We start from the raw sequence: 27484 nt of genomic DNA, 5'->3' as shown, positions 1-27484 counted from the left end.
GGGAAAACCTTGGACCAGCCAGGATAGTGGCTGCTATATTCACTTTATGGCACTGCAGAGCCAGGAGATGCTACAAAAAGCAACTGCAGAAATCACCTTCCCTAAAACATCTAGAAAAGCACCTTTGGGGTGCTGGAAAAGCACCTTGAGCCCTCCCATACCTGGGGGACAGTGACATCAGCTTTAGCAGCAGCTGGAAGCTCCCAAGACCATTGAATTGAGGAGAAGGAAGAGCAGGTTAATCCTCCTCCTCCAAATCCAGATGCCTTTTTACCATCCCAGCTTCTCACCTGGGGGCTGGGCTTAGCCCAGGCAAGCTAATTCCAGAGGGGTTAAGCCTTGGAACATCTTTCCTCTGCTCTTCAGCACCATTTGTCTCCTACTTTTCTCTGCTGGAAGCAGGAATACAAAAAAAAACAAACCTACTTCCAGCTCAGCCAGTGGATGATTTTTATCAGCTCATTTTAGTCAATAAAGAAAGAAGTCAATCACTCCTGGAAAATAGCACTTTCCAGTGCTGTATAAACCTGGCCAGTACAATTGCAGGATAAATCAATAACTGCATTAATCAATACGATGTAAACTGCTGATCTCTGTGGATAAATTGTACTGGTGTAAGAAAGGCTTTCAAATAAATTCTAAACCCACTCAAACTGCACGGGCTTTAAATCTGCTGAGGGCACTGGGACCCGGGGAAGATTTGTGCTGCTCCTCTTTAAAATCTCTGGGACGGGCAGAGCTGCAGAGAAATGTAATTAAATCATGGTACCACAGACCACTGCAGTGAGAGCTCCAGGAAAGATCCCTCTGCTCAGATTTGTCAGGAAAAGGGGATTTTAGGATGAATAGGGTGGGCAGGCCCTGGCACAGGGTGCCCAGAGAATCCCTGGCAGTGCCCAAGGCCAGGTTGGACATTGGGGGTTGGAGCAGCCTGGGACAGTGGGAGGTGTCCCTGCCATGGCAGGGGTGGCACTGGATGGGATTTAATGTCCTTTCAACCCAAACCATTCCATGATTTCCATAATTTCCATGATTTCCATGAATTTCCATTATTTCCATGATTTCTTTCCATGATTTCCATGATTTTCCATTATTTCTTTCCATTATTTCCATTATTTCAATTATTTTCCATTATTTCCCCGATTTCTTTCCATGATTTCCGTGATTTCCATGATTTTCCATGATTTCTTTCCATTATTTCCATAATTTCCATGATTTTCCATGATCTCCGTGATTTTCCATGATTTCCATGATTTCCATGATTTCTTTCCATGATCTCCATGATTTTCCATGATTTTCATGTTTTCCATTATTTCCATGATTTCTTTCCATGATTTCCATGATTTCAATGATTTTTCCATGATTTCTTTCCATTATTTCCATGATTTCCATGATTTCCATGATTTCTTTCCATTATTTCCATGATTTCTATGATTTCCATGATTTCCATGATTTCCACGGTTCCTCTTTCTGTCATTCTAAGAGCAGCAAGTGGTGCACAGAGGAGGGAACCTCCTCATTTGACAGCCCCAGGAGCTGTAGGAGGTTTGGCATCTCCATTTTTTTTTAATAAAACCCTGAATTCGAGCACCTCGAGTTTTTATTTTGCTTCTTACCATAACAGTTACCCAGTGCAAGGCTGCTGGCAGAGCCTGTGGATGGTTTAGAAGGGAAAAATTGGATTTTACCTGAGGAGATGGGACCCATGGCACAGAGTGGGTGGAGCAGAGGGATGTGGCTGGAAAACCAGCACAAGGAGACAAACAGGGGCAAAAATGAGGAAAATTTGTGTTGGACATTTCACTGAAGACAATCTGGAAAAAAATATTCTTAAGGGGTGATGATTCAAGTGTGACAATTCCATTTATCTTATTATATCAGTTCCAATTATCTTATTTATCTTACAAAAAACCCCCAAAAACTTCTGCTCTTCTGGCATCCCTTAGCATTTCACAATTATTCCAATTCATTCCATAAAGATGACAAACATTAGTAGCTGCTTCTTACAACTGAAATATATTAGTGGCTATAAAATAGGTTAAGCAAAGAAACAATGCACACCAGTGTGATTAATATGACATTTTAATTGCTACGTCAGACCTATTTTCAAGTATTTAATGCTAGGAACTGACAAAAGAAGTTCCTAATAAAAAAAAAAAAAAAAAAAAAAAAAAAGCCTAAATGATTGAAGCTATTTAGAGCCCCTCATTGTACTGTGCTGTCAAAATGTCCAACTGACCTTTTCCTCACGATAAATTTTTCCAAGGAAGATTTTACACAGGGTATTTTAATAGTGCTGATTCCCCACCCTCTCCCTCAGTTTTTAGATTAGATAATGGTCAGAGCAAGATAAATGTCAAATCCCTGCCTAGACTCTGGATTTGGCCAGGGGCATTCTGTGGGAAGTCTTATTTAAATTTTTAGGTGGATGTTTCTGAATGCATCATTTGCCATTATTTTATATTTTCAGTCCGGAGCAATCCTGGAAGTGTTGGAAGAGTTGTGTCCCATTAATTCAGTCAGGAGCAGAAGGAGCATATGGAAAATAGCTCAGCTCAGTGGAGGGAGGCTGGAATAATGCACAGGTGATGGGGGAGTCCTGCTGGACCTGGGAGAGGTCCTCATCCTCGTGGGATGGAATAACTCTGTGAGTGCCACCAGACCCCAATCCACTCATTCCCAAGGACAGAACATCCCTGGAGTGCCCAAGGCCAGGCTGGACATTGGGCTTGGAGCAGCCTGGGACAGTGGGAGGTGTCCCTGACATGGCAGGGGTGACACTGGGTGATCTTTAACATCCCTCCCACCTCAAACAATCCTGGGATTTTGTGCTTCCCTTGATGCCTTGGGAAGGCTGAGCTGGAACAGAGACTGGACAGAGCTGGAGAATAAAGTAGAGATTTATTGAAAGGCCTCCAGGATCCACCTTGGGCAGGACAAGAGCCTGGCCAGGGCTACACCCAAGGGGGACCCAAAATGGTCACAAAATGGACAAACAGTCACCAGGTCTCACACTTGGATAAGTTTTGGTCCATTTGCACCTTGGGGTTGAATTGTCCAATCCCAGCTCCAGGCTGGGAGGTCCCATCCTTCTTGTTCCTCCCTCCAGCCCAGCCTTGTTTGTGCTTTTGGGGCTGAAAGTTGTCCTTGGTGTGCAGCAGGAAAAGGGTTTGTTTTGTGTCCCTGCTGTGTGCAGAGCTGAGTGACACTGACTGTGAGCTCAGAGCTGCAGCCCTGGGCACCACAGAACATGAAATACATGGAAGATAAAACTGAAGGCATCACCACGACACCTACAGAGGCACCTGGAACCTCATTTTGGGGAGCAGCAACCCTTGGGCACATCCAGGGCAATTTTGGGGGAAGATTCTTGGAAATAATCCCTGCTGGGGTGGAATAAACACATTGGGTTATTCAAGCTGTAGAGCGGGGAAAGCAAAACCATCATTTATTGAAGTTCTCACATCTTTGGTGCTCCCTGAGCAGACAGAAACCCACAGAGGGGGGCACAGAAGGATCCAGGATCCCCTGACACCACCCACAGCCCCCCAGTGAATCCCCAAAACCCCTGGGATCAGATTAATCCTCTCCTCCACACAAGCCCTGCCAAAACCACTGGGAGGAAATTCTGTGCTCGACAGAGGCACAGGCAGAGATTAATAAAAAAATCTTTCTTGCACATTTACAACACATTTGTTCACGGATGTGATTTAGAGCTGGGTGTCAAGGCGTCACCTGGGCTGCATTCCAAGGACCCACAGAAAACAGGGAGTTTCTGCACTCCGGGATAATGTTGATTTAGGGGCTGGTACAATAACACACATGGGCTCTTTTATTTTGTTTCTTGGCATTCCTATTCAAAAATTGCCCCATAAAGAAGGGAAGAGATGTTAAATAAAGTTTAAATGCTCATAAATCAAGGAGAAACATTGTGCTTGGAGTGAGCGGAAACATTTGGAGAGGCTCAAAATTGCTTTTTTTCATGGAGAAATATTTTGTTGATGTGTTAAATTCAAAATGAAAATCCCTGACTGTGAGTCTCTTTCATGTTTTGGTACTTTGCTTAGGTTATCAAAAGAAAATAGGTATTATTTTTCCAGCTGTCTGAAAACTTTGGCTGGGCTGTGATTTTCTCTAAAATCTGCTAAATCTGGGCCCAAAATTCCCTTTACTGGGCACCTTTAAATGGGGTTTTTAATTCAGGTTCTTGGCCGTTAAAAATCAGGAGCACTGCAGAGTTTTTTTGTTGTTTTCATTTCAACTTCTGGTTTGAGGGGATTTGTGCTGTTCCTGTTCCCAAAGTTTTTTCCTGCAACTCTAAGTGACAAAACTCTTTTTTTGACCCTTTTCTCTTTTCTTTTTAATGAAAGCTGCCAGCCATGTGAACTCTTTCCATTTCAGCATCAGCTGCTTTAATAACATTTTCACATAAAAAGAGCTGGACTTTTCAGTGCTTTGGGCTGATCAGGCTCAATTTGTCCTGGTGAAACACCAAAAAAAAAAAAAAAAAAAAAAAAAAAAAAAAAAAAAAAAAAGAAAAAAAGGACTGGGGACTTGAAGAGGAGAAAATGAACCTGCACAAGTTCTGCAGTGATTTAGGGGAGGATGGGAGGGGCTGGATTTAAAGTTTTTCTCCTTAAGGCTGCTTGGTTTTGCTCCTGAGGCAGAATATTCACCCTGGAAGCTGCAGCTCCAAGGGAATTCAGCAAGGGAATGTTCTCCCATATTCCTGGGAATCCTCAGTTGTCCCTTTGTTAAAAAGGGACTCCCATGGGAGTGACCAAATGGAGAAATGCTGAGGTTAAAGAGTCTGGTTTGGATCTTCTACAGCAAGAAAAAAACCCATCAGTGCTGCACAGAAAGGAGAAGAAATCAGAAATCTGAACAAGTGATTCACTGTTTACTTCTACAGCAAAGAAAAAATGTTTTTACTTCATTAAGGTATTATCAGGATTTTTTAATAGCACATTCATTTCTTTCTAAACCATCCTCCTCTTTTGAAAGCTGTGTTAAACCCCTTCCTAATAACTCCTGTGATTAGGAACTTTGTAGAAATCCCAGAGGACGGACTTCTAAAAGTGACATTTTATTTCCAGAGCCTCCCTGTAATTAAGCATCTCTCAGACTTTCTATTGAGCTGTGACTGCTCTGCAGAAAATCTCTTTTCACTTGAATAAAAAAGATGTTTTGGGCGAAGTTAGCAAAGAACGACAGTTATGTTATGAAGTAGAAAAATTTCAGTTTAATGAAGGGAAATAAAAGGTACCTGTTGTTTGATGGGCACAGAAGGTCTGGGAGGAGCAGAGGTCCTGCTGGACTCGTGCTGGGATGGGATGATGCAAAAAGCTCCCTCAAAATCAAATAGGAGTGACCTCCACAAAATATTTTATTGAATTAGTGTGGAGGTTATTAAATATCACCAGCTGTAAGAGATCTTTAATGTCCCTTCCAGCCCAAACCATTCCATGGCTCTGTGAAGAGTTATTTGCTTAGATATCAATTCCTACCATGTGGCTTCACAATGATTTTATCATTTTTGAGTTTATTTTCTGCCAGGAAAATGTGAGGAATCAGAGAAAGGTTTGGCTTGGCAGGGACCTTGAGGAGGCACCAAAGTTTTGGAGCTTCCTCTATGAATTCACATCCCTGTGGATAACAAATGTGGTTTAATGTGTTCTTCAAATGATTTCCATACACTGAAAAAAGCTGAATTTCTTTTACTCATTCATGTGCTGACACATCCTCACCCCCATTCCATTTTTTAAAAATATTTGGGGTGTTTGGTTATCTTGTAGTTACAAACGTTTACAACACGGATCTGAGAGGGGAGAAAAGAAAACAAACTTCAGAGCAAAGTGAGAAGGAAGAAAAGATTTCCCAGCGATGACATCAGGCAAAAACACCTTTTATCAGATCTAGTTCAAGTTGGCAGGAGCCAAGTGGCTTCAAGAGCTGAACTGCATCTCCTGACTTGAAAGCCAAGCTCTGGAGTTTAATTTCTCATTCTGGGGACTCAGGAGATTGAAGGGCTTAATTAGCTGCTTTTATTTATATTTCAAGATGATGAAGATCAATGTTCTTCTCATTTACCTTCACGCCCAACCCAGAGATGAATCTGTGCTTTCGAGCCACAGCAAAGAATAACAAAATCAGGAGAGACCAACTGATCCTGCTGAATGACAGATAGAGTTCAATCTTCCCCCCCAAAAAATATTCAAGTTTTGTTGATCTTTGCATGGAAAAGTCCTTTAAAATGGATTTGAGAATATGTAAAGTGTCTGATGGTATAAAAGGTGCTGCTATTTCAGTTCTGGTTCAAGGCCTGATGATGCCATAGAAATTTTTTTTTGTGGAATTCACTGGGCTTTGGGTTGTTCCAAAGGAGATTCCTTTTATTTAAGTTCCCCTTAAAAAGGGCATTTCAAATAATGTGTTTTATGTCACCTCCTCCGATACAGACCAGTGCAAAAAGTAAACAAATAGCTTTTATTTAATTGAAAGTGTTTTGTTTTGTTTTTTAACAGGATACATTGAAGAACATGAGATAAATAATATCCACATCACAAGAGTTTTAAATCCCTTCTCCCCTCCATTGGTGTGTCAGCTTGCACAGGTTGACATTCCATTAAAATAACAACTACTTGGAAAAAAAAATATAAAATTGAGACCACCCAGGTGTCAATCCCAAAATTAGGTTTGGCACCACTCCATTTAATTAATACATGTTGATTTATCCCTTCATTTCCAAGCTTATTCTTAAAAATTCATGGAATATCAATACCTAATATTACCTTAATGACAGACCACTCCAACCTCCCTCCCCCTCCCCAGTGTTGCTTTTTCTCAGGAATGTTGGTGATGGTGAAGAATTAAGATAAAATCTACACTTTTTTTTATTTTTAAAAGTCCACGGCTGAGCGTTGCTTGAACCAGCAAGGAAAAGGGTTTAGAAGGACAGAAGTCAAGAGCAGGAGCCCAGATGTCAATGTGTGGTTTATCCTTTGGGATGGTTTCATTGCTCCAGAGCTTAAACCTGTAAAAATATAAACAGACAGAGGGAAATCTGTGTCAAAAATCAGTTTTTCTTTGCATTTTAGCTTAACAGCAATCTCTGTTTTCTTTACAAGATGAAACATCATCCACAAATGTTATTTTTATTTATTTGTTTATTAAGTTGTCGTGGCAATTTTGTGGAGTAGAGTTTTGGATCAATGTCTCGCCTTTCCTGTGAGTATCTTCTCTAAGAAGGTGTTGACTATTTTGTAGCAAAACAAACTATGATATCTAAATATAAAAATACCCCCTTTTTCCATGAATAATAATTCATTTATGAGAGCAGAGGCCGCACCCTGGGCCACCCCACCCCTGAGATCTCAGTCCCAGCAGCAGCTCCAGGGCAGGTTTAGGGTCACATTATGTGGGAAAACTTTGACTTTCCCAAGAAATCTTATCCCTGTGTCCTTCCCTGAGCTCTGCCTGCCAGGGCAGTGGAGATCCGCATGAAAAATAAAATGTGGAGCAAAACATTTTGAGTAATAGACAAATTTATATGAGCCAGCACCAAAAAGCACCAGCAGGGAGGACACCTATGGCAAGGGAAAAGCTGGGAATCTGTCGTGATTACAGGCACAGATTTCTCCTTATGCAACAACATTCAGAGGGGAGGGGAGAAGAAAAAAAAAAAAAAAAAAAAAATCTCTCACTTACTGGATATTTTTGGAATCCTAATTTCCTCACTGCTGCTGCCGTCGCCGCCGTCGCTGACGGTTCTGATCTCGATGAGATAATCTTCTTCAAACGGGACCAGGAGTTCAGCTGAAGTGTTGTTTGTCTCCAGGATGTGGGCCTGGCTGTGCCTGTTCTGTCTGTACAGAATCTGAGCAGGAAGGGATGGGAAAACAAGAGTTATTTAATTTAATTTTAAAGGATTTTTTTTTGGTGGGGAGGCTGAGAGATTCTTTTGTCGTGTCCCAAAGTTTTCTCAGCATCCTGCAGGGTGTTAAAAGTGTTTTAAAACAAGGGAATGAATTCTGCAGGATTTTGGGGTGGGTACCACAGCAGGTGGTTTCTTGGAACCTGAGGATAATCAAAGAATTCTGCACTGCAACCAAACTTTAAAATAAATTTGTATTTCCTTTAGAAGCAGATTTATGAGAGTGCTTTGTGGTTCATTCACACAGATCTTTGTGTGAGTATCTCCCAGTCTCTTTTTTAAAGGTACATTTATGAACTGCCAGAGAGTTCAAATGTGGTTTATGGCTGCCTTTAATGCTTAAATTCTGTTCTTTATTTCTTATATATTTGTGAAACTCCTTCCCTGGAGATGTGAAAGCAAGAAACTTTTTGTGAGTAAGATTAAAAGGGGACAAGAGAAATGCAAACTGGGGACAGAAAATGCCTCTGTTGGAACAAAGAAATCCTACTCTGAATGAATATTTGTATAAACATCAGCCAACCATCCCAATAAATCCAGAAAAATCAGTGTTCCAGGTAATGAACGTTCACCTTCCACCAGATCTCCAAAATATCAGATTAGTGAGATAAAGAAATCACTTACTTTGTAGCCCAACACCTCGGACTCGTTCTCCATGGTTTTCACATGCTCCCAGTTGAGGCAGATTTTGGAATTTGTCAACTTCCAGGCGATGTTCGCTGGAGGTTGACTTGGTGCTTTAAAAAAAAAAGAAAAAGAGAGAAAAAAGGTGATGATAACAAGGAGATAAACTGAATATTAATCTTCATGGTGGAGCTGAATGAGCTGCTGATAGGGGAGTAGCAAGTGCTTGGGTGATTCAAACCTAAAAGAGCAAAAAAAATAAAAAAAAACATTTTCCAGTCCATCATTGCTCTGGTATTAGTCAGAATAAAGATCTATTCATAGCACAGAACCTCTTACTGTGAGACTTCATTTGCAAAATTAGGCACAGCCTGACAGTGTCTGACAGTTCAAGTTACATTTGAGAGATTTTTTGTGGAAGGAAAATGTTGTTCCTCTCTGTACTTCCATGTCCTAGAGGATGTTTTGCTGTCTGGATCTCAAAAAAAAAAAAAAAGCTCAAACTGAGAGCAAACCATAGAAGGCAAGATTTCCATCAGCCAGGACAGGTTACAAAGAGCTGCACATGAAAGTCTCCATGTGATCCACCATGAAACATGGCAGGATTTTAGAAATTCTCAGCACAATAGGCTGAGAGCAGCTTTTTTTTTTTTTAAATTTTTTTTTCAAAAGCTTTTTCTGGCTAAGTGTGAGGACTTTGAAAATTTGCCTACAAGTGCCTGGAATCGAATCCTGTGTGAACATGTGAGGGTGGAGCTGTGCCTTTGAACTGGAGCTCAGATTTAGGCCAGAAAAATTCTCTCCTGGGCCCTGCTGGTTGGTGGCACAGGAAAGAAGGGTTGAAAGAGAGGCCAAAATGAGGAGAGATTTGGAGAAACACATCCCAGCCCTGATTTTAAATTGTTTAACTCTGGGATCCTTCTCTTCCCCCTCTGTATGTTGGATAGATGTCACGTGGAAGGAACTGTTGATTTGGTGACAATTTCTTTCATTTCCCACAGAGATAAAACAAATGGATGGGCCCTGCTGTTTCATATCCATCTGCATTGTGGCTTTGGAGAAGTTTAATCCATCCCTGGGGTGGGGAATGAGGTGGTGGTGGAGCTCCCAAGGGAATATCCAGGGATGTCCTTCCATCAGCCACACTGTCAGTGCTGGAAAAGATTAATTTCATTATGAGGACATTTATCTACTCTCACATACATCAAACTGCAAATTTATTTAAATATGGCTTGAAAGGTCTTTGTTGCTTTCAGGAAATATTTTATATAAGGAACTGGATAACAAAATAGTCACAAGAGGCAGAGGATGTCAAATACTTCATTGGCTGTGCACTCTGAAGAGGTCTGAAATCACTCAAGAATGGGTGAATTATGGCCTTTTTGACAGAGAAACTTAAAGCCATCTTAATTCATGATCTTGGGGCTGAGAAAACACCACAGGGGGATTTGCAAAACAAATTTATCTGGGGGGTTTTTCAGCCAGAAACAGGAATAAGTGGTAAGAAAACTTTCCCAAATCTATAGGAATATCTGCAAACAAAACCAAGCAGTTCTAGGCCAAAGATTGGCAGATTATCTCCTCAATTAATTTCCTGCAATCAATGCTGTCAGGAAAACCAGAAATCCCAAATACCTGCTTAAATTCATTGAGGTGCTGATGTTGCTGTCATGGTTTAGGTAACACTTGGCTTTGCTGCTGAGATTTATCCATGGAAGTATTTCTATTGTCCATTTGTAATATTGATTTATTTTGTGTGTATATGGATCTATTTGTAAGGAAAGAGGAAGAGGAAGAGGAAGGAGAAGGAGAAGGAGAAGGAGAAGGAGAAGGAGAAGGAGAAGGAGAAGGAGAAGGAGAAGGAGAAAGGGAAGGTGAAAAGGAAGGGGAAGAGGGAAGAGGAAAGAGGAAGAAGAAAGAGGAAAGAGAAAAGAGGAAAGAGGAAAGAGAGAAGAGGAAGGAGAGGAAAGAGAGAAGAGGAAGGAGAGGAAAGAGGAAAGAGAAAAGAGGAAAGAGAAAAGAGGAAGGGGAAGAGGAAAGAGGAAAGAGGAAAGAGAAAAGAGGAAGGGGAAGAGGAAGAGGGAAGAGGAAAGAGGAAAGAGAGAAGAGGAAAGATTAAGAGGTAAGAGGAAGAGGAAATTCTACAATCCATGCCATATAATTAAAGCACCAGAAGAGAACAGCTCCTTATGGAGTCCATGGTTTGAGGACATCAATTCCACCTCCCCAAGCACTTTTAACTTAAACCAGGACGTCGCCTTAGCCCTGCCATCGATCTCAGAGAAGAACATTTCAATCAGAATTGCACCTCTTGGGCAAAAACACCATTTCAGCTTTGCTGAGTCCCTGCAATAACGGAATGAGCAGGAGGCTGCAGGAATCCTGGATGCTGAGCAGGAAGACAGAGCTATTACTTTGGAGCTCCATCTCCTGCTCCAGATGCACGTTGTTTATATTCTCTTGACATATTATCTCTTCTCTTATTGCAAGTGCTTGCATCTTCCACAGACAGAGCCTGAAATTTTAATCTATATATTTAAATATTAAAAAGGTTATTTTGACTTTAATTTTTAAATGAGCCATTAGCACAACCCTGAATTTGACAGGAGATAAAGTAGATGTAAAACAAAAGCAAATTTATTCCTTCTGTGTTTTGTCATTTGACTGCCATGTCTTTAACTTGTCTTTCATACAGACGCACACAGGAATAGAGGGAAGAATTCCCAGGGAGGAATCTAATTTCCATTGAAAAATGGACTGGGAGAAAAGTCATGGAATCACAGAATGGTTTGGGTTTGAGTAACACTTAAATTTCATTTATTTAACCCCCTGCCATGGTCACAGACACCTTCCACCATCCCAAATTTCTCCAAGCCTCGTCCAATCTGCTCTTGGACACTTCCAGGGATGGGTCCTGCTTGAGCCCTTCAGAAACATCTTCTCTGGCTTTATTTTTGATTGTTTTATTTACAATAAATATTGGTTTTATGGCAATTACAAATCAATTAACTCATTCCCCAAGTTGTTCCTATCTTGCACTTGGAGTAATGGCATGGAACAGAATGTAGAAAAGAGGAAAACTGATGAAACTCAGTTAGAAATATTTCCCTTTTATGCTAAAGGGCTGATCAATAATTTACTGGGAAAACAGGAGTCCAAGGAAAACAAAACAGCAAGAGGGCTTTACTTTTAATATGAAAAAAAAGAAAAAAATAATGAGTAAATTGCATTTATATCAATGTATCCCTTATGCTGCCCTCTGCAATGCAAAGTTCAAAATTCCTGAGTATTATTTGGGTATTAAAACCCCCAAAGACCAGAATCTCTTGTTCAACCTGTGGGACATCCTTCCTGCATTGACTCTGCACCTCTGCAACCCCCTGAAAGCAAAGGGCTGCTATTCCAAATAAAACAGAAATCTTTCCTCGTGGGCACTGATTCAGGACAAGAGGAAGTTTCCCAAGATTTTTTCACAGATTTCACAAGTTTCACAGATTTTTGCTGTCTGATTTACGAAGAAATTTGAGGTTTATTTTTCTTTGCTGTTGAAGCGTTTGGGTCACGGTGAGCTGGAACGTGCCTGTCCCGGGTGGGAATTTGGGACATTTATTGTATGAAATAACCCCAATACTCACGGGATTTTTTGGTGGTGACATTCACTGGGGTGCTGGAGGGCCCTGTCCCCGCAGTGTTATAGGCTCTGACTGCTGCAAAATACACCGTGTTGGCTCTCAGGCCCGTGATGTTCTTGGCTGTCACGTTGCCGCTGACTCTGACCTTCCCAGCTGTGCTCTCCTTGGGATCATCTATCCAATATAAAACCTAAAAAAGAGAGAACAAAGAGCAGGCAATTCGTTGTGTTCCAGCAATTAGAGGCTTGGCTGGGAAGCAGGCATGCTGACAAGGAAGATTTCGAGGAATACAGGATTTTTATTTTTTATTTTTTTTGTACTCCAATCTAGCAGGATGTAAACCCAGGCATGAATATTTATAGAGAAGCAATAACATTTCAGAGACTGAATCCCAATTACGGAACTAAATGAAATCCTTAAATTTACAGATGTCCAGAAGGAAACCTTTGATAAGGTAAAGAATGATAAAAGCTTTGTTGGTTTTATGGTTGAACACAATGAAAAAGAACCTTAAAAGATACAAAAGAAGATTTATCTCAATCATCTAAAAGGCTTTTAATTATTCTGTATCCTGGCTCTAGTTTTAATTCAGTGATACCCATTTAGACCTGATATTTTTTTTAGTGAGTAATGGATTTAAGAAGGTTTGTGGACTGTACATGACTTTTATTACCTGAATTTATACATTGCAATGATAGGACAGAATTTAAAGTGGTTTTGACTTGTTTTCCTTTGGGTGAGCAGAGCTACACCCACAGCATGGACTTTCTGAGTTTGCCATCTCACCTCAGAGCAGAGAGAAGTTTTATTCTTTCATATTATTCATTCCTTATGCTTGTGGGCACTTTGTTTGTTAAATAAATTGGAGTTTTTTCACTTTTCTCTGAGGAGATTTTTTCCCAGACCAATTGGGAAAAAAATTGGGACCAGTTTGCTTCTCCAGAGGGACTTCATTTGGAGGTTTCCTCCCAAATTTGCCCTGAACCAGGACAATTGCCCAGCCCCTCACCTGGTAGCCCAGCCCCTCATTTCATAGCCCAGCCCCTCACCTGGTAGCCCATCCCTTCACCCCATAGCCCAGCCCCTCACCTCACAGCCCAGTGCCTCACCTCATAGCCCAGTCCCTCACCTGGTAGCCCAGTTCCTCATTTCATAGCCCATCCCCTCACCTGGTAGCCCATCCCCTCACCTGGTAGCCCACCCCTCACCTCGTAGCCCAGCACCCTGCCGGTGTGGCGGTTCCAGGGGATGGGCAGCCAGGACACTTCCACGGCCGCCGCCGACACGCTCAGCGCTGAGGCTCCCGCCGGGGCCATCTGTGGCTCTGGGAGAGGGAAAACACAACTGCTGGGACATGGCTGTGACCATGAGTGTGGGAACCCTAAAACTCCCTCAGGGAAACCTCCAGGCTTTGCCATGGGAAGATTTACCATTGAGTTCCCAGCCTAGGCTGAAAGAGAAGACTTCCTTCATGGTGTCCTGCATGGACTGACCTACTGCCAGTCTACCCTGGATTGTTTCCTTCATTGGTCACTGAACTGTGCCCTCCCCAGTTGTCCATCCCTCAGACCCCCTCTATAGGTCCTTGCCCTTTGTATCCTCACATCTCTGGCCACTGACCCCACACTTAACCCCTGAGCACCACATGGTCTGGGTCTTCTGTCCCTGATCCCTTCAGCACTGAAACAAACCCTGCTGGAAAATATCATCCAGGAGATCCTTCCTGTCCTTCCTCCTCTGAGAAGTGTGTGTGTGTGCATGGACTTGAAATGGATGCTCCTCCTGTCTGAAGGAGACACTTGGAGAAGGCAGCAGCATTTTACAGTCCTGCCACAATGTCACAAGAGAGTGCAAGGGGAGGAGATGCTGCAGGAAGAGCCCCTGGTGTAACCATGAGCTTTACTCTCCTCTCCACTTGTGGTGGAATGGCAGCAAAAGCTGTTTTCAGAATTGGTCATTCCCCATCTTGCTGGAGCAGATTTTCAGAGATCAGCTGCACTGAGAGGTCTGGAACCAAACCCTCTGAAAGCAACACCTTGGAGTGTCCCCCAGTTTTCCCAACACACTCAACCAGGAGCGCCTTGGGGACAAAGCAGTTCAAACAGGTTCTCTACTAAAAACCATTCTGAAAATCTGCCCCTTGCTATTTTTACTTCAGATTCCCATCTGTCTGTTATAAATAACCAATAATCAATAACCAATAACCAATAACCATCTGCCTCATGTCTGTTATAAATAACCAATGAGCAGGTTTGAGCAGGGTGGTTAAAACCCTGTGAGGTTTGCCTGATCATATCTGTGACCTATTGCTGCTACACACCCATTACTACTGAGAGTAACTTGAGTTACCATCCTCTCCCGAGTAGATGATGGAAATGGGGCTCAGAGTCCCTTCTCCTTCGTTGTTGTAGACACCAACTTTGACCTCGAAGGGAGAGAGGGGAGTGATGCTGTCGTTCCTGTAAACATATCTGCTGGATTCCACCGAGGCCACCACAGCTTTGGTCCAGGTTGTCGAGCCAAGGGGACGGAACATGACGATGTAGCCAAAACCTTCCCCGTTCTGGAGCTCTTCTGACACTGGCTGCGGTGACAAGGCAGTCAATAAAGGTCTGCATGTATCCACAGTTTTAATTGAATCTTCGTTCCCTGGCTGTATTTTAGTGGTATTGATTTAGCCTGGCTGCGCCTTGGAGAAGATAATAATGTTTGCCCCCCATCCGCCAATGTAATATTGAAATAAAAATCAAAATAATAAATCTATCGGGGCAATCAATTTAGAAACAAAAGATCTGATCAGCTCCATTAGAGTTGTCTCTTTCAGGCATGAAGTTTGCAAAATTAAAAGCGTTTCACTCAGTACAAGCTGTAGCTTGTAGATTTTTTTTTCCTCCCCCCAAAGGGGCATAGGAATGCTAATTTTAAATAAATGATTTTAAAGGGAAAAAAGAGCTGGGAAGAAACAAATGTATACAAAAAAAATGTATGTCAGTTTTATAATTGCCTGCCTCTGAGTACAGCGCTGATGTATTTTTTTTTTCAGCAAGTAGAAAACCTCAAGTGCATGAACATATTCTTATTTAAGTTCTCAGAACAGAAATGTTCCTGCAAGTCAACATGGCAAAATTAATGTTTCTATTAATAAAATCTCATGTCAAGATACCTACGAAAGGCTCAGACTGAAAAGGCAATTACAGCAACACCGTGTCCAGCATGAAGTTTGGTTTTTTTTCATGGGATAAAAATACTTCCACATTCTCAGAGCAAGAGGACATTTATGAAACAAAATCAAGATTAAATGGAGAAAGGAAGTGTTTCTCAGTAAAACTGCATTTATTTCAGCGGTTTGCATCAAAGGCAGGGGCATGGAAAAGCAGGCATGGAAAATGGTGCAAAAAGACAGAAAAAAGGTCAGGACTTGAGTCCTGGCTCCAACCTCTTCTGCAAATTCTTGGGAACACAAACAGTGTGAGATGATAGGGGGAAATCTGGAAACACTTCAGAAAATTTCAGGGCACTTATATTATTTTTATAATAAATTCCTTCTAATTCTAATAATAAAAATAATGATAATAAGCCTGCCCTGACATTTATAACCCGTATCTTTCCTTCAGTGTTTTACAAACACCCAATATTCCCCTTTCCATCTCTTCTCCAGTCCTGAGAGAGTTAAACATGAGGGATGATGGCTCACTGGGGATTTATAGAAGTTCAAGGTACTTTCTAGAGCATTTAATTTGTTTTTGAGGCTTCTGTGACCTCAGATTTAATCAAGACATTTAGTGAGTTCATCACAGAAAGGCGCAGAGCCGTGTTCAGGGTTGTTAGCTGGCCATAATTAGGATTTCTTCTGATTGTTTTTCGGGACACGCCATGGAGCCCAACAGGATAATTTGATTGAGATCTCTCAGGTTGTTTTCGATTTTCATGTTCTTCTGCTCCCAAAGAGAAGAAAATGAAACAAAAGAGAGTGAAAGGTGCAGATGGAGGAAAACTTAGTTCAGGGAAAGTGGAATTTTACTGTTTGCAGCACGGGGAGGGGGAAAACACAGCGGTGTTATTTATCTAGTGGGGATTTTTTTTTTTTTCTTAATTTTTTTTAATCTGATTTTTTTCACTTTTTGACAAAGCAGCTGCTCCATCACTTGCCAGGCTTTGCCAGAGGCTTCCTGCCTTCATCCCAGTGCCTGTGGGAAGCTGCTGGGAGGCTGGAAAAGGAGGCTCCTTCCCACAGAATTCACTTTGTGCTCTCTGAAATGACCTGCACTCACCCTTTGCAACTTGCCTGGCATTAACTGCTCTGAAAATGTGTATTCTTTGCTCTCGCTGGAGTGCTGGAGAATTAAAGGGCTCATCTCCTTTAACACATAATAGGATATGTCTTGTCAGCACAGCGTTCCAGAATGGAAAACATGTAAACAAAAGTAGGAAAAATGTAAATGCAGAAAACGGCCAAGCAGATTAATGTGTTAAGCACCTCCTGTACAATGGAGATAAGAGGGTTGTGCAGACTTCTAAACATCTTTACAACACGCCTCTTAAACTATTTATTTTTATAAATTGTTCCCTCTAACACAGAAAACTTGCTGTGTGTCTTACGGGCTGTTTGCTCTCCACATCCAGGGTGAAATCCAGGCTCAGCCAAAGCCGGTGACCAAAAGCCTCTGGATTTCAGCAGGGCTGTGGTTTCCCCCACGGATTCTCCCTCGTTAGACACTGAGGTTAATCGAGCCAAGAATTAATTACCTCCCATGTGATGACCAGCTCAGAGCGGGTCCCTCCTCCTCCGCCGATGTTGGTGGGTGCCACCACAGGAACTGCAGAAGGAAAGATGATGGTGCTTGCAGCTGGTCCCCAAGGCCCAGTCCTGGGGCCAGCCTGTCCTTGTGGCTGGTCTGGACAAAGGGAACCCTCAGGATGTTCACAGATGGCGCAGAGTTGGGTGGGGATGTGGATCTGCTGGAAGGAGGGATCCATGGGCTGGGGCCAGTGGTGTGAAGCTCAGCAGTGCAGGGTCCTGTTCTTGGGTCACAACAGCCCTGTGGAGCACTCCAGGGTGGGGGAAGAGTGGTTGGAAAGTGGCCCAGCAATAAAGGACATGGGGGTGCTGGTGACAGCAGCTAAAGATGAGGCCAGGTGTGCCCAGGTGGGCAAGAAAGCCAAGGTCACCTGGTCTGGATCAGAAATTGTGAGGCCACGGGACCAGGGAAGTTGAGTGCTGTGTCCGGCTCTGGGTGTCTCAGTTTAGGAAGGACATTGAGTGCTGTGTCCAGCTCTGGCCCCTCAGTTCAGGATGGACACCGAGTGCTGTGTCCAGCTCTGGCCCCTCAGTTTAGGGTGGACATTGAGTGCTGTGTCCAGCTCTGTCCCCTCAGTTCAGGAAGGACATTGAGTGCTGTGTCCAGCTCTGGCCCCTCAGGTCAGGAAGGACATTGAGACACTTGAGCACGTCCAGAGGAGGGAACGAGGCTGGTGAGGGGCTGGGAACACAAACCCTGTGAGGAACAGCTGAGGGAGCTGGGATTGTTTATCCTGGAGAAAAGGAGACTCAGGGGTGACCTGATCACTCTCCACAACTCCCTGAAAGGTGCCTGTGCTCAGGTGGGGTTGGTCTCTTTCTCCAGGCAGCACTGACAGAAGGAGAGGACACAGCCTCGAGCTGTGCCAAGGGAAGTTTAGGTTGGATATTAGGAAAAGTTTTTTATGGAAAGAGTGGTAAAGTATTGGAATGGTCTGCCCGGGTAGGTGGTGGAGTCACCATCCCTGGATGTGTTTAAGAAAAGACTGGATGTGGCACTTGGTGTCATGTTTAGTTGAGGTGTTAGGACTGGGTTGGACTCCATGATCTTGAAGGTCTCTTCCAGCCCAGTGACTCTGTGAATTCTGTGAATTCTGTGATTGTCCCTCTGCACTGGGCACTGCTGAGGCCACACCTCGAGTGCTGTGTCCAGTGATGGGCCCAAGGTTGGACTCAGTGGCCCTGGAGGCCTTTCCAAGAGGGTGATCAGAGCATTTCCTGCCTCACCTGCAGCCATTCCACCCCTCAACAGGTGGGACAGGGATTACATTGCACAGCAGCCCATTTGAGATGAACTGAAATGATGTTTACACATTTTCTAAGGCTGAAGCCATAGATGCATTTGATACATGAGTACCCTGGTTCAAAAAATTAATTAAAGAGCTGGGAGCATCAAGTATCTGACATTATTATGCCTCATCAACTAATTGGCAAAATGATGTTCCATTCAGACTGTAGCTGCAACACTACTGATTTACTAATTATGCATTTGTTCAGTAAACATGTTGTTGGAGCAATATATTAATTTTTTTTAATTGGTTGTATGCTTTTCTTAGCAAATTCAAAACTCACAATTTGCTTTTCTCCTTCTCCCAAGACTGTAAGTGTCCAGAAGTTGGTTGATTAGAGTTGGATTTCTCCTGCACTCCACAGGTAGAGAATTGAGATCAGGGAACTTTGTTGAGGCCAAAGGGGCTCATGGTGGAGAGGGAAGGAAAATATCAGCATTTCCTGCCTTTTGCTTTATATTTCTTTCTTAAGGTCCCTTCCAACCCAAACCATTCTATGGTTCTATGAGATCATGTTCTTTTTCAGCTGCTGGAGAGGTTTAGGAGAAGAGGAATCCCTGGAATGGGCAGAGACAGGAACCCTCCACAGGACATTTGGTGGTGCCATCTCCAGAAATTTCAAGATTGTTTTGTCGTTGTTTTCATCCAGCTCTCACTGTCTGAAAAGCTGATGTGTAGGGCAAGAATTAAGTGGGATGTTTACATCTCAGAAGCCTTTTTTCAGAGATTTTAGACAAGTTTTGCTGTATCTGCTTGTCCTTCCCATTAACAAATGCATTCACCCAGCTCCAGGGGTGGCAATAAAAGCAAAAGTGTTTAAAGTTCACCGAAACTGATGTCAACCCATTATCATTTCCAGATTCTGATACACGTATAAATAATTATCTGATTTCATTCTATAGAAACGGGAGGAATTTCAGGAAAATTTTGCTGTGCAGCCATGAGAGTGCAAGGGCAAACAGCCTGGGCTCCTCTGGAGGGTTTTGCAGAGCTGTTCATTCATTTTTGTCACCCACAATCAATGTCTTGGGGCACATCAGAGGCAAATCATCTCAGACTGGCAAGAGCTGCGTGGAAACAGCAAAACAAACCTCCCAGGCTGGTGTTTCACTGTTTCATGAACCAAGTGATGCTCAATTAGCTCATGTGTTAAATGTGTTTGGTACTTATTACGTTTGCACGGGGAAAATTTTTTTTGTGCTGTGGCTCAGCAGAGCCTCAACTGGGTCAGAGTTGAGAAACAGATGAAAATTTACAGCTGAGTGCACCAACAGAGGCTCAATTAATTCTCAGCTCCATTTTAATGAAATGAACAGTGGCTCATTTGCATCCACAAATCTACTAATGCTCAGATTTCAGCTGGCAAAGTAGTTATTACAACAGCAGAGCTCAAACTCACCCTTTCCTGACCAGGTGTCTGCTGTCCACACCGCCCTGCTGATTTCAGTTTCCTATTCTGATTAATAAAAATTAATAAAAGCTGATATTGTCCCACTGGATTGCAATGTTGTGAGACAGAAGAATTTACAGCAGGGAAGGAGTTAAGCAGCTAAAACCTGAAGTGAGTCTTTCTGTCCCTTTTGTTAAACTTCAGACAGAGCTGTGCTGTAAGGAAATAATCTTCCTTGTGTTATTGCCATGATAAATAACAATAATTTTATTGTTTCTTTCTCCTCGTCGCCCCAGCCTTGTGAATCCCTCTAACAAATAAATAAATAAAAGCTTTAAAAGATGAAAGCTTTCACTGACTGTCTGGTTTTGAATATCCCACTTTACAAAGCCCCACGGTGGCGACAGCAACAAAAACCTTCTCAAGATTAATTTGGTCTTCATGATCAGTCATGTAACAGAGAATATTTATTTGAGATGCTCTGCTGGGAAATTTAAAAAAATCTGACCTCCTCTGGAAGGTGCTGGGGGTTGGAACTAGATGGTCTTCAAGGTCCCTACCAATCCAAACCACTCTGGGATTCTATTCCCAGAAACAAATGGATTCCATGTTCTAAAATAAATGTATTTTCTTCTGTATCATGTACAATACTGTATTTTGAGTTCTGTCCTGAAATACAGCTTGCCAAACTTCAGAGCTCGGCAAAATGAGATAAACAGAGAAGAGAAAGTGGATTGTAAAAGCTGCTTCCATTTTACTGCTTTCCATCCTATAAACTCTGATTTTATAGGTGGGAGAGAGTTGATAAGCAGAGGGGCTGGGAGGAACATAAAACAAACCAAAGGTTTGGGCTGCAAATAAATTGTACCAAACTGAGCAGGTCAAAGGACTGACAGTGCTGGTCACCCAAGAATGAGGGAGCTTCCCGTGAGGTTCCAAGTCCCAGAAGATAAATGAGAAAAGGTCAGACAGACAGACAGACAGAAAGGAGCCAGTAGAAGCTGTTGGCTTCACTGGGCTTTGGATGCTGTTATTTATTTCCTCCAATATCCAAATTTAAAGTTATCCTGTTCTTCCCCATGCTCAGATATCAAACACCTCTGCAGCTGAGGGATGTTCAGAGAGTGGAGTTATCACTTCATGTGCAAGTCCCTGAGCAGGGTGAAAACTTGGATTTAATCAGGAGAACAAAAACTGTTCTCCCAATTAACTGCTTGAGCGAAAGGTTGGTTGGGACACACCAAAGGGAGGAATATTGGTTAACTCCAGCTTTTCTCATGGAATGCCAGACTGGTTTGGGTTGGGAGGGACCTCAAATCCCACGCCATGGGCAGGGACATCTCCCACTGTGCCAGGCTGCTCCATGCCCCATCCAGCAATGCGTTCTTGTGGAACACATTGATTCCCCACTTATAGAATTGGGTAAATCACTCTGCAGGAACAAGTGGCTCTGCTGCAGTGGAATTCCCACAGCTGAGAGGTGGGAAAACCCGGCAGAAGGCAGGGCCTTACCTGCAGCTTTGGTTCTGAGGAGAGCCGAGGGCCTGCTGGGCTCCCCGATCCCAACGCTGTTGCTGGCGACCACGCGGAACTCGTACTCCACCCAGGGGCTTAAATCCACCACGGTGGCCTGGTGAGTCCTGCCGTTAATGACCTCGGGAGCTGAAGGCAAACGTGACACCAGCAATGAATTTTTGAGATAATTAATGGCACATACAAAATAAAAAATCCAAGAGAATTCTTGAATTTCTCACCTGTGGCAACAGCCTGCCATCCCACTGAGAAGGGAGTCCTGGTCTGGACACTGTAGATCTGCACTGGGCTGTTGTTATCTGCTCCAGGCTTCCAGGATAAGCCAGCAGTCGTGCTAGAAACATGTTCAACTTTAACATCTTCTGGTGGACCTGGGGGGCCTGACACGATCAGCATTTTAAGAGGAAGGCATTGGGAAGAGAAGATTCACCGCTGGAATGGGTCGGGCGGCTCTCACTTTTCTCAAGTCAGAGGAATTATTCATGAAGCTGCAGTGTCATAAAAGCTCTGCACAATCCCTAAATGATGGCTCCATGCCTGGATTACATCTTTATGAGTCAGGAAAATTAATGTCTTGATGTCGCTAACATGAAAACTACAAACAAAAGGAATGATTTCTTTTTTTTGTGTCTGACAAAGGGAAGGCGCCCAACGTTGTGTTTTGTTGAACCATCGAACATTTTGAGAATTCCTACTGAATTCAATCAAGACTGAGGTTCAGAAAGAATGCAGGATGGTGCACTACACATATTTCTGATTTCTCTCAGGGTTTACAGATCTGCTCCCACAACAGCATTTCCTCACTGCTGGCGGTAAAAAGCTGAGTTAGAAAATATTATTTTATATTATCTCCAAAGAAGGGAAAGGAATGAGGCCTTTTGTTTTTCCCAGCCTGCACAGTGACCCAGAGATGCCTGAAGGAGATAACAGCACTGCTGAGATTAGAGGATTTCCCTCTGATCTGTGTGGCCCAAAATTTTTGCCCAAGAGGCCAGGGCAGATCTGCAACCCCTGGGCTGGCTGAACACCAGGATCATGCTGGCCACAACTTTGGGCCCAAGACTTAAAAGAAAGAAAACATTTCACTATTGAGATGTGGAATTGACATCCTGGGAATCATTTAAACAATAAAAATTCCTGGTTCCTCTACAAGATAAGTGTGTCTCCCTAACAGACATACCTCTCACAATTATATCTGCTGTTGCAGATTGGCTGTCTAAAGAAGTTTGCACCATGCACACGTATTTCCCAGAGTGATGTAGCTGAATATTTCTTATCATCAAATCCCCAGCAGATTCCTGGAGAGATTAAAAAAGAAAAAAACAAAAAAAAAGAGTAAACTAATCACTCACAACATGCTTTCTGTAGTGGGCATTTTAATAAATTGCTCAATATTAATAAAAAAATCAGCTTTTAAATTAAAATATTCATAGCTATCATCAGTTTCTTTCATGGGGACATTTTTATTATGGCTTCACAAATAACTCAAGCGCCTTTATGAAATTTAGGGAAGAAAAATAAATGGTTGCAGCCCTTGTAAAGAAACAGTGATTTGCCAGGCACATAAACAGCCGGGGAGGAATTATGATAAACATCCGTGTCATGTAAAAGCTGTTGACAAAGAGTTTCATCGAGGAGTTTGGGAAACTCACCCTTCCAATCCTTTCAAAGTGATGGATTCCTCTGCTCAGGTCAATTCTCTGGCCGTTGAATGACCAGGAGAAGGTCACGTCCAGCGAGGGGTCGTGGGACACCTGGCACGGCAGGACAATGCTCTCCCCAACTGTGGCGTCTGTGTCAGAGGGTGGGATGGTGATGACAGTCCTTTCTGAGGGGACAAAAAAAAAAAAATGAGATCTTTTTAATTCAAGTGTTCGTAAAAATAGCGGTTATTGAAGGAGGTTTGTACCATTATGGAAATTGTTCTGTAATAAAGGGAATTGTCTTTAATAGAGTGATGATTTTAGACCATTCCTATGGCAGCACCAGCCCCACGACCACGTTTTGTGCCTGAGGAGTGAGCAGATGTGAGAGGAACACCCTAAATTAGTTTATATTATATTAGGAAATATATTAAATTATATTACTTCATAAAACCCATAATCAATAGTTATGATTTCAGTCAAAAGGCACAGACTTCTCTTAAAAACTTCAAACTTCAAACTTGAAGGATTCTCCTGGCCAAAACCTGCAGCAAAAGCAAAATTGCTTCTCACCTCCACTTACCTCAGACATCAACATCCTTAATCTATATTAATGTCTTTACTCCACTGCACTACTCAAGTTACAGCTTCAAAGACGTTCCCAGGCAGGAAAATTATTTATTTGATAATTTTTAACCCGTTACATCGAAACCCAAACTTGCAGCTCTTATGAAGGGAAGTATCAGCTCGCTGAAGGGGAAAGAAATGGGTTTATGTGGCTTCACTTTTGTTGATATGACTGGCAGACAGATTAGAGATAACAACCACTTTGTTGTAAGCAATTCCCTTGAATAAAGCTTTTGTGCATGGAAGTGTTATAAAGTGCTGAGAATTTAGACACATGTAGAAAATGAGAGCAGAATCGCTTCAACAATATTAATGTGATCTGAAAATAATGTGAGAGGAGGAGAAGGAAATGTGCACGAGCTGGGTTAGTTTAATGCTCATCGCAGCTTAACTACAGGATGTAAGTGATTCTTAAATCAGAGAATTATGGAAAGGTTTGGGTTGGGAAGGATATAAAATCCCATCCAGTGCCACCCCTGCCTTGGGTATTTTCCACTGTCCCAGGCTGCTCCAAGCCCCAGTGTTCAACCTGGCCTTGGACACTTCTGTTATCATAAGAAATTTCCTTTATTATTGGCCTGAACCTCCACCAAATAAATATTGAAACCTCTCCTTTTGGGAATTACACTGGATTTGGGCATGAGGTATGGTTTTTAGTAGTGATAACGAAAAATAAATTAATTTATTATGGTGTTCCCATCCTCTTGCACCTCTTCTTGTCTCCTCCTCATCCCCACTAATGCAGAATGTTCACTTGGGTGATATTTTTTATTTCTTTTATGGGCTCGTCTTCAAAACTTCCACCTCAAATACTTTTAAAAGCTTCCTAAAAGCTCTTGGTTCTGCCTTATCCATCCATCTTGCTTAGCAACAGCAAACATGCATTATATGACAAATCCCATTCCAGAGGAGAAAAGAGGGGAGATGTGAGTGCTGGAGGTGTAATAAAGACTTCTCCCACCAAGAATAAACAACTCAATGAGCAGCAATAAACTTAATTTGCACATTAGCCATGCTTTCCCAAGTTCTGACATTTCAGTTGAAAATAATGCTGAAGCAATGAGGCCTATAATTGAACAGCCCAAACTTCTCCAGAGGGGAAACAAAAACAAATGTTCCCTGCAAACAAGATCATTTTTATACCACGTTGTTACTCGGTCTTTTAATAAACTTCCTAAATGCCAAACAAAATAATGTGGTTTTTTTTTTTTTTTTTTTTTTTTTTTTTTTTTTTCCCATGTTTTAATGGGATGTTCCCATATTTGCCACAATGTATGAGAGGGGGCAGAACCTTAATGAAGTCAGAGCTGCTGAAATTCTGAAGTTCTTGGTGTTCTCCTTGCTGGCTGTGCTGCAGCACCACCTCAGGCCACACTCTGAGCTCTATCAGTGCTAATTGCTCTGTCAAAAGGTGAATATTAAAAAGATATTTTTTTTTTGCCAGATGCAAAGTTAAGGAGGAGGTCGCACAGAGAAAACATTACGATTCTACTGAAAAAGAAAAAGAATATTTTTTAAAAAATAATTACAAAATCAGAGAGTCTTGGGTTGGAATGGTCCTTAAAGCTCATCTCATTGCACAAAGGAAGGAAATGCTGAAATACCTTTCACAATCAGGTTCCCTGAGTTTCTGGCAGTTCCAAACTGGTTTGTGGCCACACAAGTGTAAACCCCGGCATCCGCCTTGGAGGTGTTGGAGATCCTGAGGCTGCCATCCTCCAGGAGCATCACCCTGGGGAAAAACAAACAAAATGGGAATCCCAAAATCCCTGGAGGGCTTGGGTTGGATGGGATCTTAAATCTCATCCCACCCCCTGCCATGGACAGGGACAATTTTCACCATCCTGGCCTTGGGCACTTCCAGGGATGGGAAATCCACAACTTTCCTGGGCAACAATAGAAAATAGAAATAAAAACGACTCCTGGAAGAGGAATAGTAACAGAAATGCAGCTCTACTTTTAATATTTAAACACTTCCATTATGATTTTTGTCTTCTACAGCAAGCTGAATATGTGTTAACCAACTTCCACCATTTCACACATATTCAATTTTCACCTCTGCTGCTTATTAATTTCTCTATTGGAAATGTTTTATTGGCAAACTGGGGTTGATCATTCACTTTTCCAGGTGATTTTCTTCCATCAAATTCTGGAATCTCAAGACAAAGTCGAAAAACTCAACTTGTTACTTACTTGTGCTCTATTTTACTGTAGTTTTGTGGGTTTTTTTTTTACAGATCCCAGTGTCCCTAAGCCAAGCTAAGGTTGTGTGTGAGCCCAGCTGCCCGTGGAGTTGTGTCAGGATTATTAAAAGATATTATCAGGCTGGCTGAGATGCTGAAATGCCACCTCACAAGGCAAGGAACCAAATCAAATCCATCACTGTCTCACAGGGGCCTCAAACCACCCTGGAGTCGCTGAGTTGTTTGTAACAGTTTGCAGAAATTTGGGGAAATTGCATTTAATGGTAATTTCAGGACAAAATTAATTCTTAATCTCGTTCATATTTTGTTTATTTTTTCATGTTAATGAGATGGGATGTAAGTCAGGACAAGGATTGGATATGATTTCCTTGGATAAGCTGTCACTGTGCCTGGCACCTTTCTGCTGTCACATACAGGGCAGAATTTCAGGATTTGGGGGATTTTCTACAAAAAATCCTACAAATTTCTACAGAATCACACAGAGCACACCTCTAAAAGTAGAGGATTTTCAAATCAAAGCTGAATTAGCAATGAACTTTAGCACAGAAAATATTGTTCCGTAATTATTTTTTTTTTTCCCCCAGTTTTTTTTTTTTTTTTTTTTTTTTCCAGTTCTTAAACATCCACCTGCTGCACGTGGTAAATGTGGAACTTAAAGAAATTTTTTTCTGAGTTTAGAAGAAATTTAGGAGATGAAGGTCCTGGAAGTTCCATAAAAATGAGGTCAGGGTCTCTGTGTGTATCCCCTGTTGTCACCAAGCTCAATCCTCAATCAGAGAATCTGCACCCAAATGCCACATTTCTTTACATTCAAAAAAATCCAGTGTAAGCCACAACTCCACAGGAAACCAGGCTCCATTCACTCACAGCAGAACTGCATCATTTTTTACATCCCTCATTTAATTGACATTTAACTCTAATACAAGGCTCCTTTCATAAAACAGAAAATATCTAATTCATGCATCATAGCTCGGGTATTTAATATTTATTACTAACAACATAAGATTGGGTGATGTGCTGAATTATTAAAGGAAATGAACAATCACAGGAGCAGAAGTTGGAGCTGGCAGTGGCATCAGAACCATTAAACACACACAAAAAAAAAAATTAAAAAAAATAAAAATAAAAATCACAGTGTGTTTCTGTTTCCTATTCTGGCATTTCTACATTTGTAGAACAAGTGGAACAACATGTCCTGCTCCTGTTACACCTTCCCAACATCTCAGCTCAGGGATTTCTGGTGATCTTGTCGCTTGTATCCCCCTAATTTCATGTTTTCCACACTCATCAGACCTTTCCCAGCACAAGGATCAGCTCCTTGGGCAGGGCAGGGTGGATTTAGGAGCAGGAGGAGCAGAGATGTCCCCATGGTGCTGTCACTGGGGTGTGCAGCTGACAGGGGAAGGGATTTAGGCTTGAATGAAAAAAAAAAATAAATCTTTGTTTCCTTGGCAATAATCACCAGGTATTGCAGCAGCTCAGGGTTTGCCACTTGTGGTACAGCGAGGAAATAAGTTCAGGTTTAATAATCCATCCTTTGGAACTGGAGCAGAGAAAAATAGGAATGAGCAAAGTGCCCTCCCCGATACAGGGATGTCTCAGCTCAGTGAGAGGTTTTGGATAAGGAAGGATGGATGAAGATGAGCCAGGGCAGGATCAGGTTGGATTTTTGGGAAAGCTTCTTCCCCCAGAGGGTGCTGGCACTGCCCAGGCTCCCCAGGGAATGAGAACATTCCAGAGCTCCAGGAGGGCTTGGACACCACTCCAGGGATGCCCAGGAGGGATTTGGGGTGTCTGTGCAGGGCCAGCAG

At 42.3% G+C, this 27484-nt stretch overlaps 1 protein-coding gene across 3 annotated transcripts in view; it reads right to left on the bottom strand.

Moving 5' to 3' along the window:
- Positions 1 to 6514: 6514 nt before the first annotated feature.
- The window catches only part of CNTN6 (contactin 6), a 131057-nt gene continuing 110087 nt past the window's right edge, over positions 6515 to 27484 (bottom strand). For all 3 annotated transcript variants that reach the window (XM_083869763.1, XM_083869764.1, XM_083869765.1), the window contains 12 exons: positions 25074 to 25201; positions 22852 to 23027; positions 22380 to 22497; positions 21421 to 21579; positions 21179 to 21328; positions 16936 to 17006; positions 14539 to 14773; positions 13398 to 13513; positions 12193 to 12379; positions 8558 to 8670; positions 7708 to 7876; positions 6515 to 7033 (listed from right to left, as the gene is read on the bottom strand). In XM_083869763.1, coding sequence (XP_083725889.1) covers positions 6900 to 7033; positions 7708 to 7876; positions 8558 to 8670; positions 12193 to 12379; positions 13398 to 13513; positions 14539 to 14773; positions 16936 to 17006; positions 21179 to 21328; positions 21421 to 21579; positions 22380 to 22497; positions 22852 to 23027; positions 25074 to 25201 — 1756 coding nt within the window. In that variant the 3' untranslated portion in view covers positions 6515 to 6899. The remainder of the gene's footprint in view (positions 7034 to 7707; positions 7877 to 8557; positions 8671 to 12192; positions 12380 to 13397; positions 13514 to 14538; positions 14774 to 16935; positions 17007 to 21178; positions 21329 to 21420; positions 21580 to 22379; positions 22498 to 22851; positions 23028 to 25073; positions 25202 to 27484) is intronic.

This window comes from Zosterops lateralis (genome assembly GCF_965231275.1).
Source record: "Zosterops lateralis genome assembly, chromosome: 11".
NCBI lineage: Eukaryota > Metazoa > Chordata > Aves > Passeriformes > Zosteropidae > Zosterops > Zosterops lateralis.
Note: the sequence above shows the minus strand (reverse complement) of the source record. Positions and strands in the feature narration are given on the sequence as shown.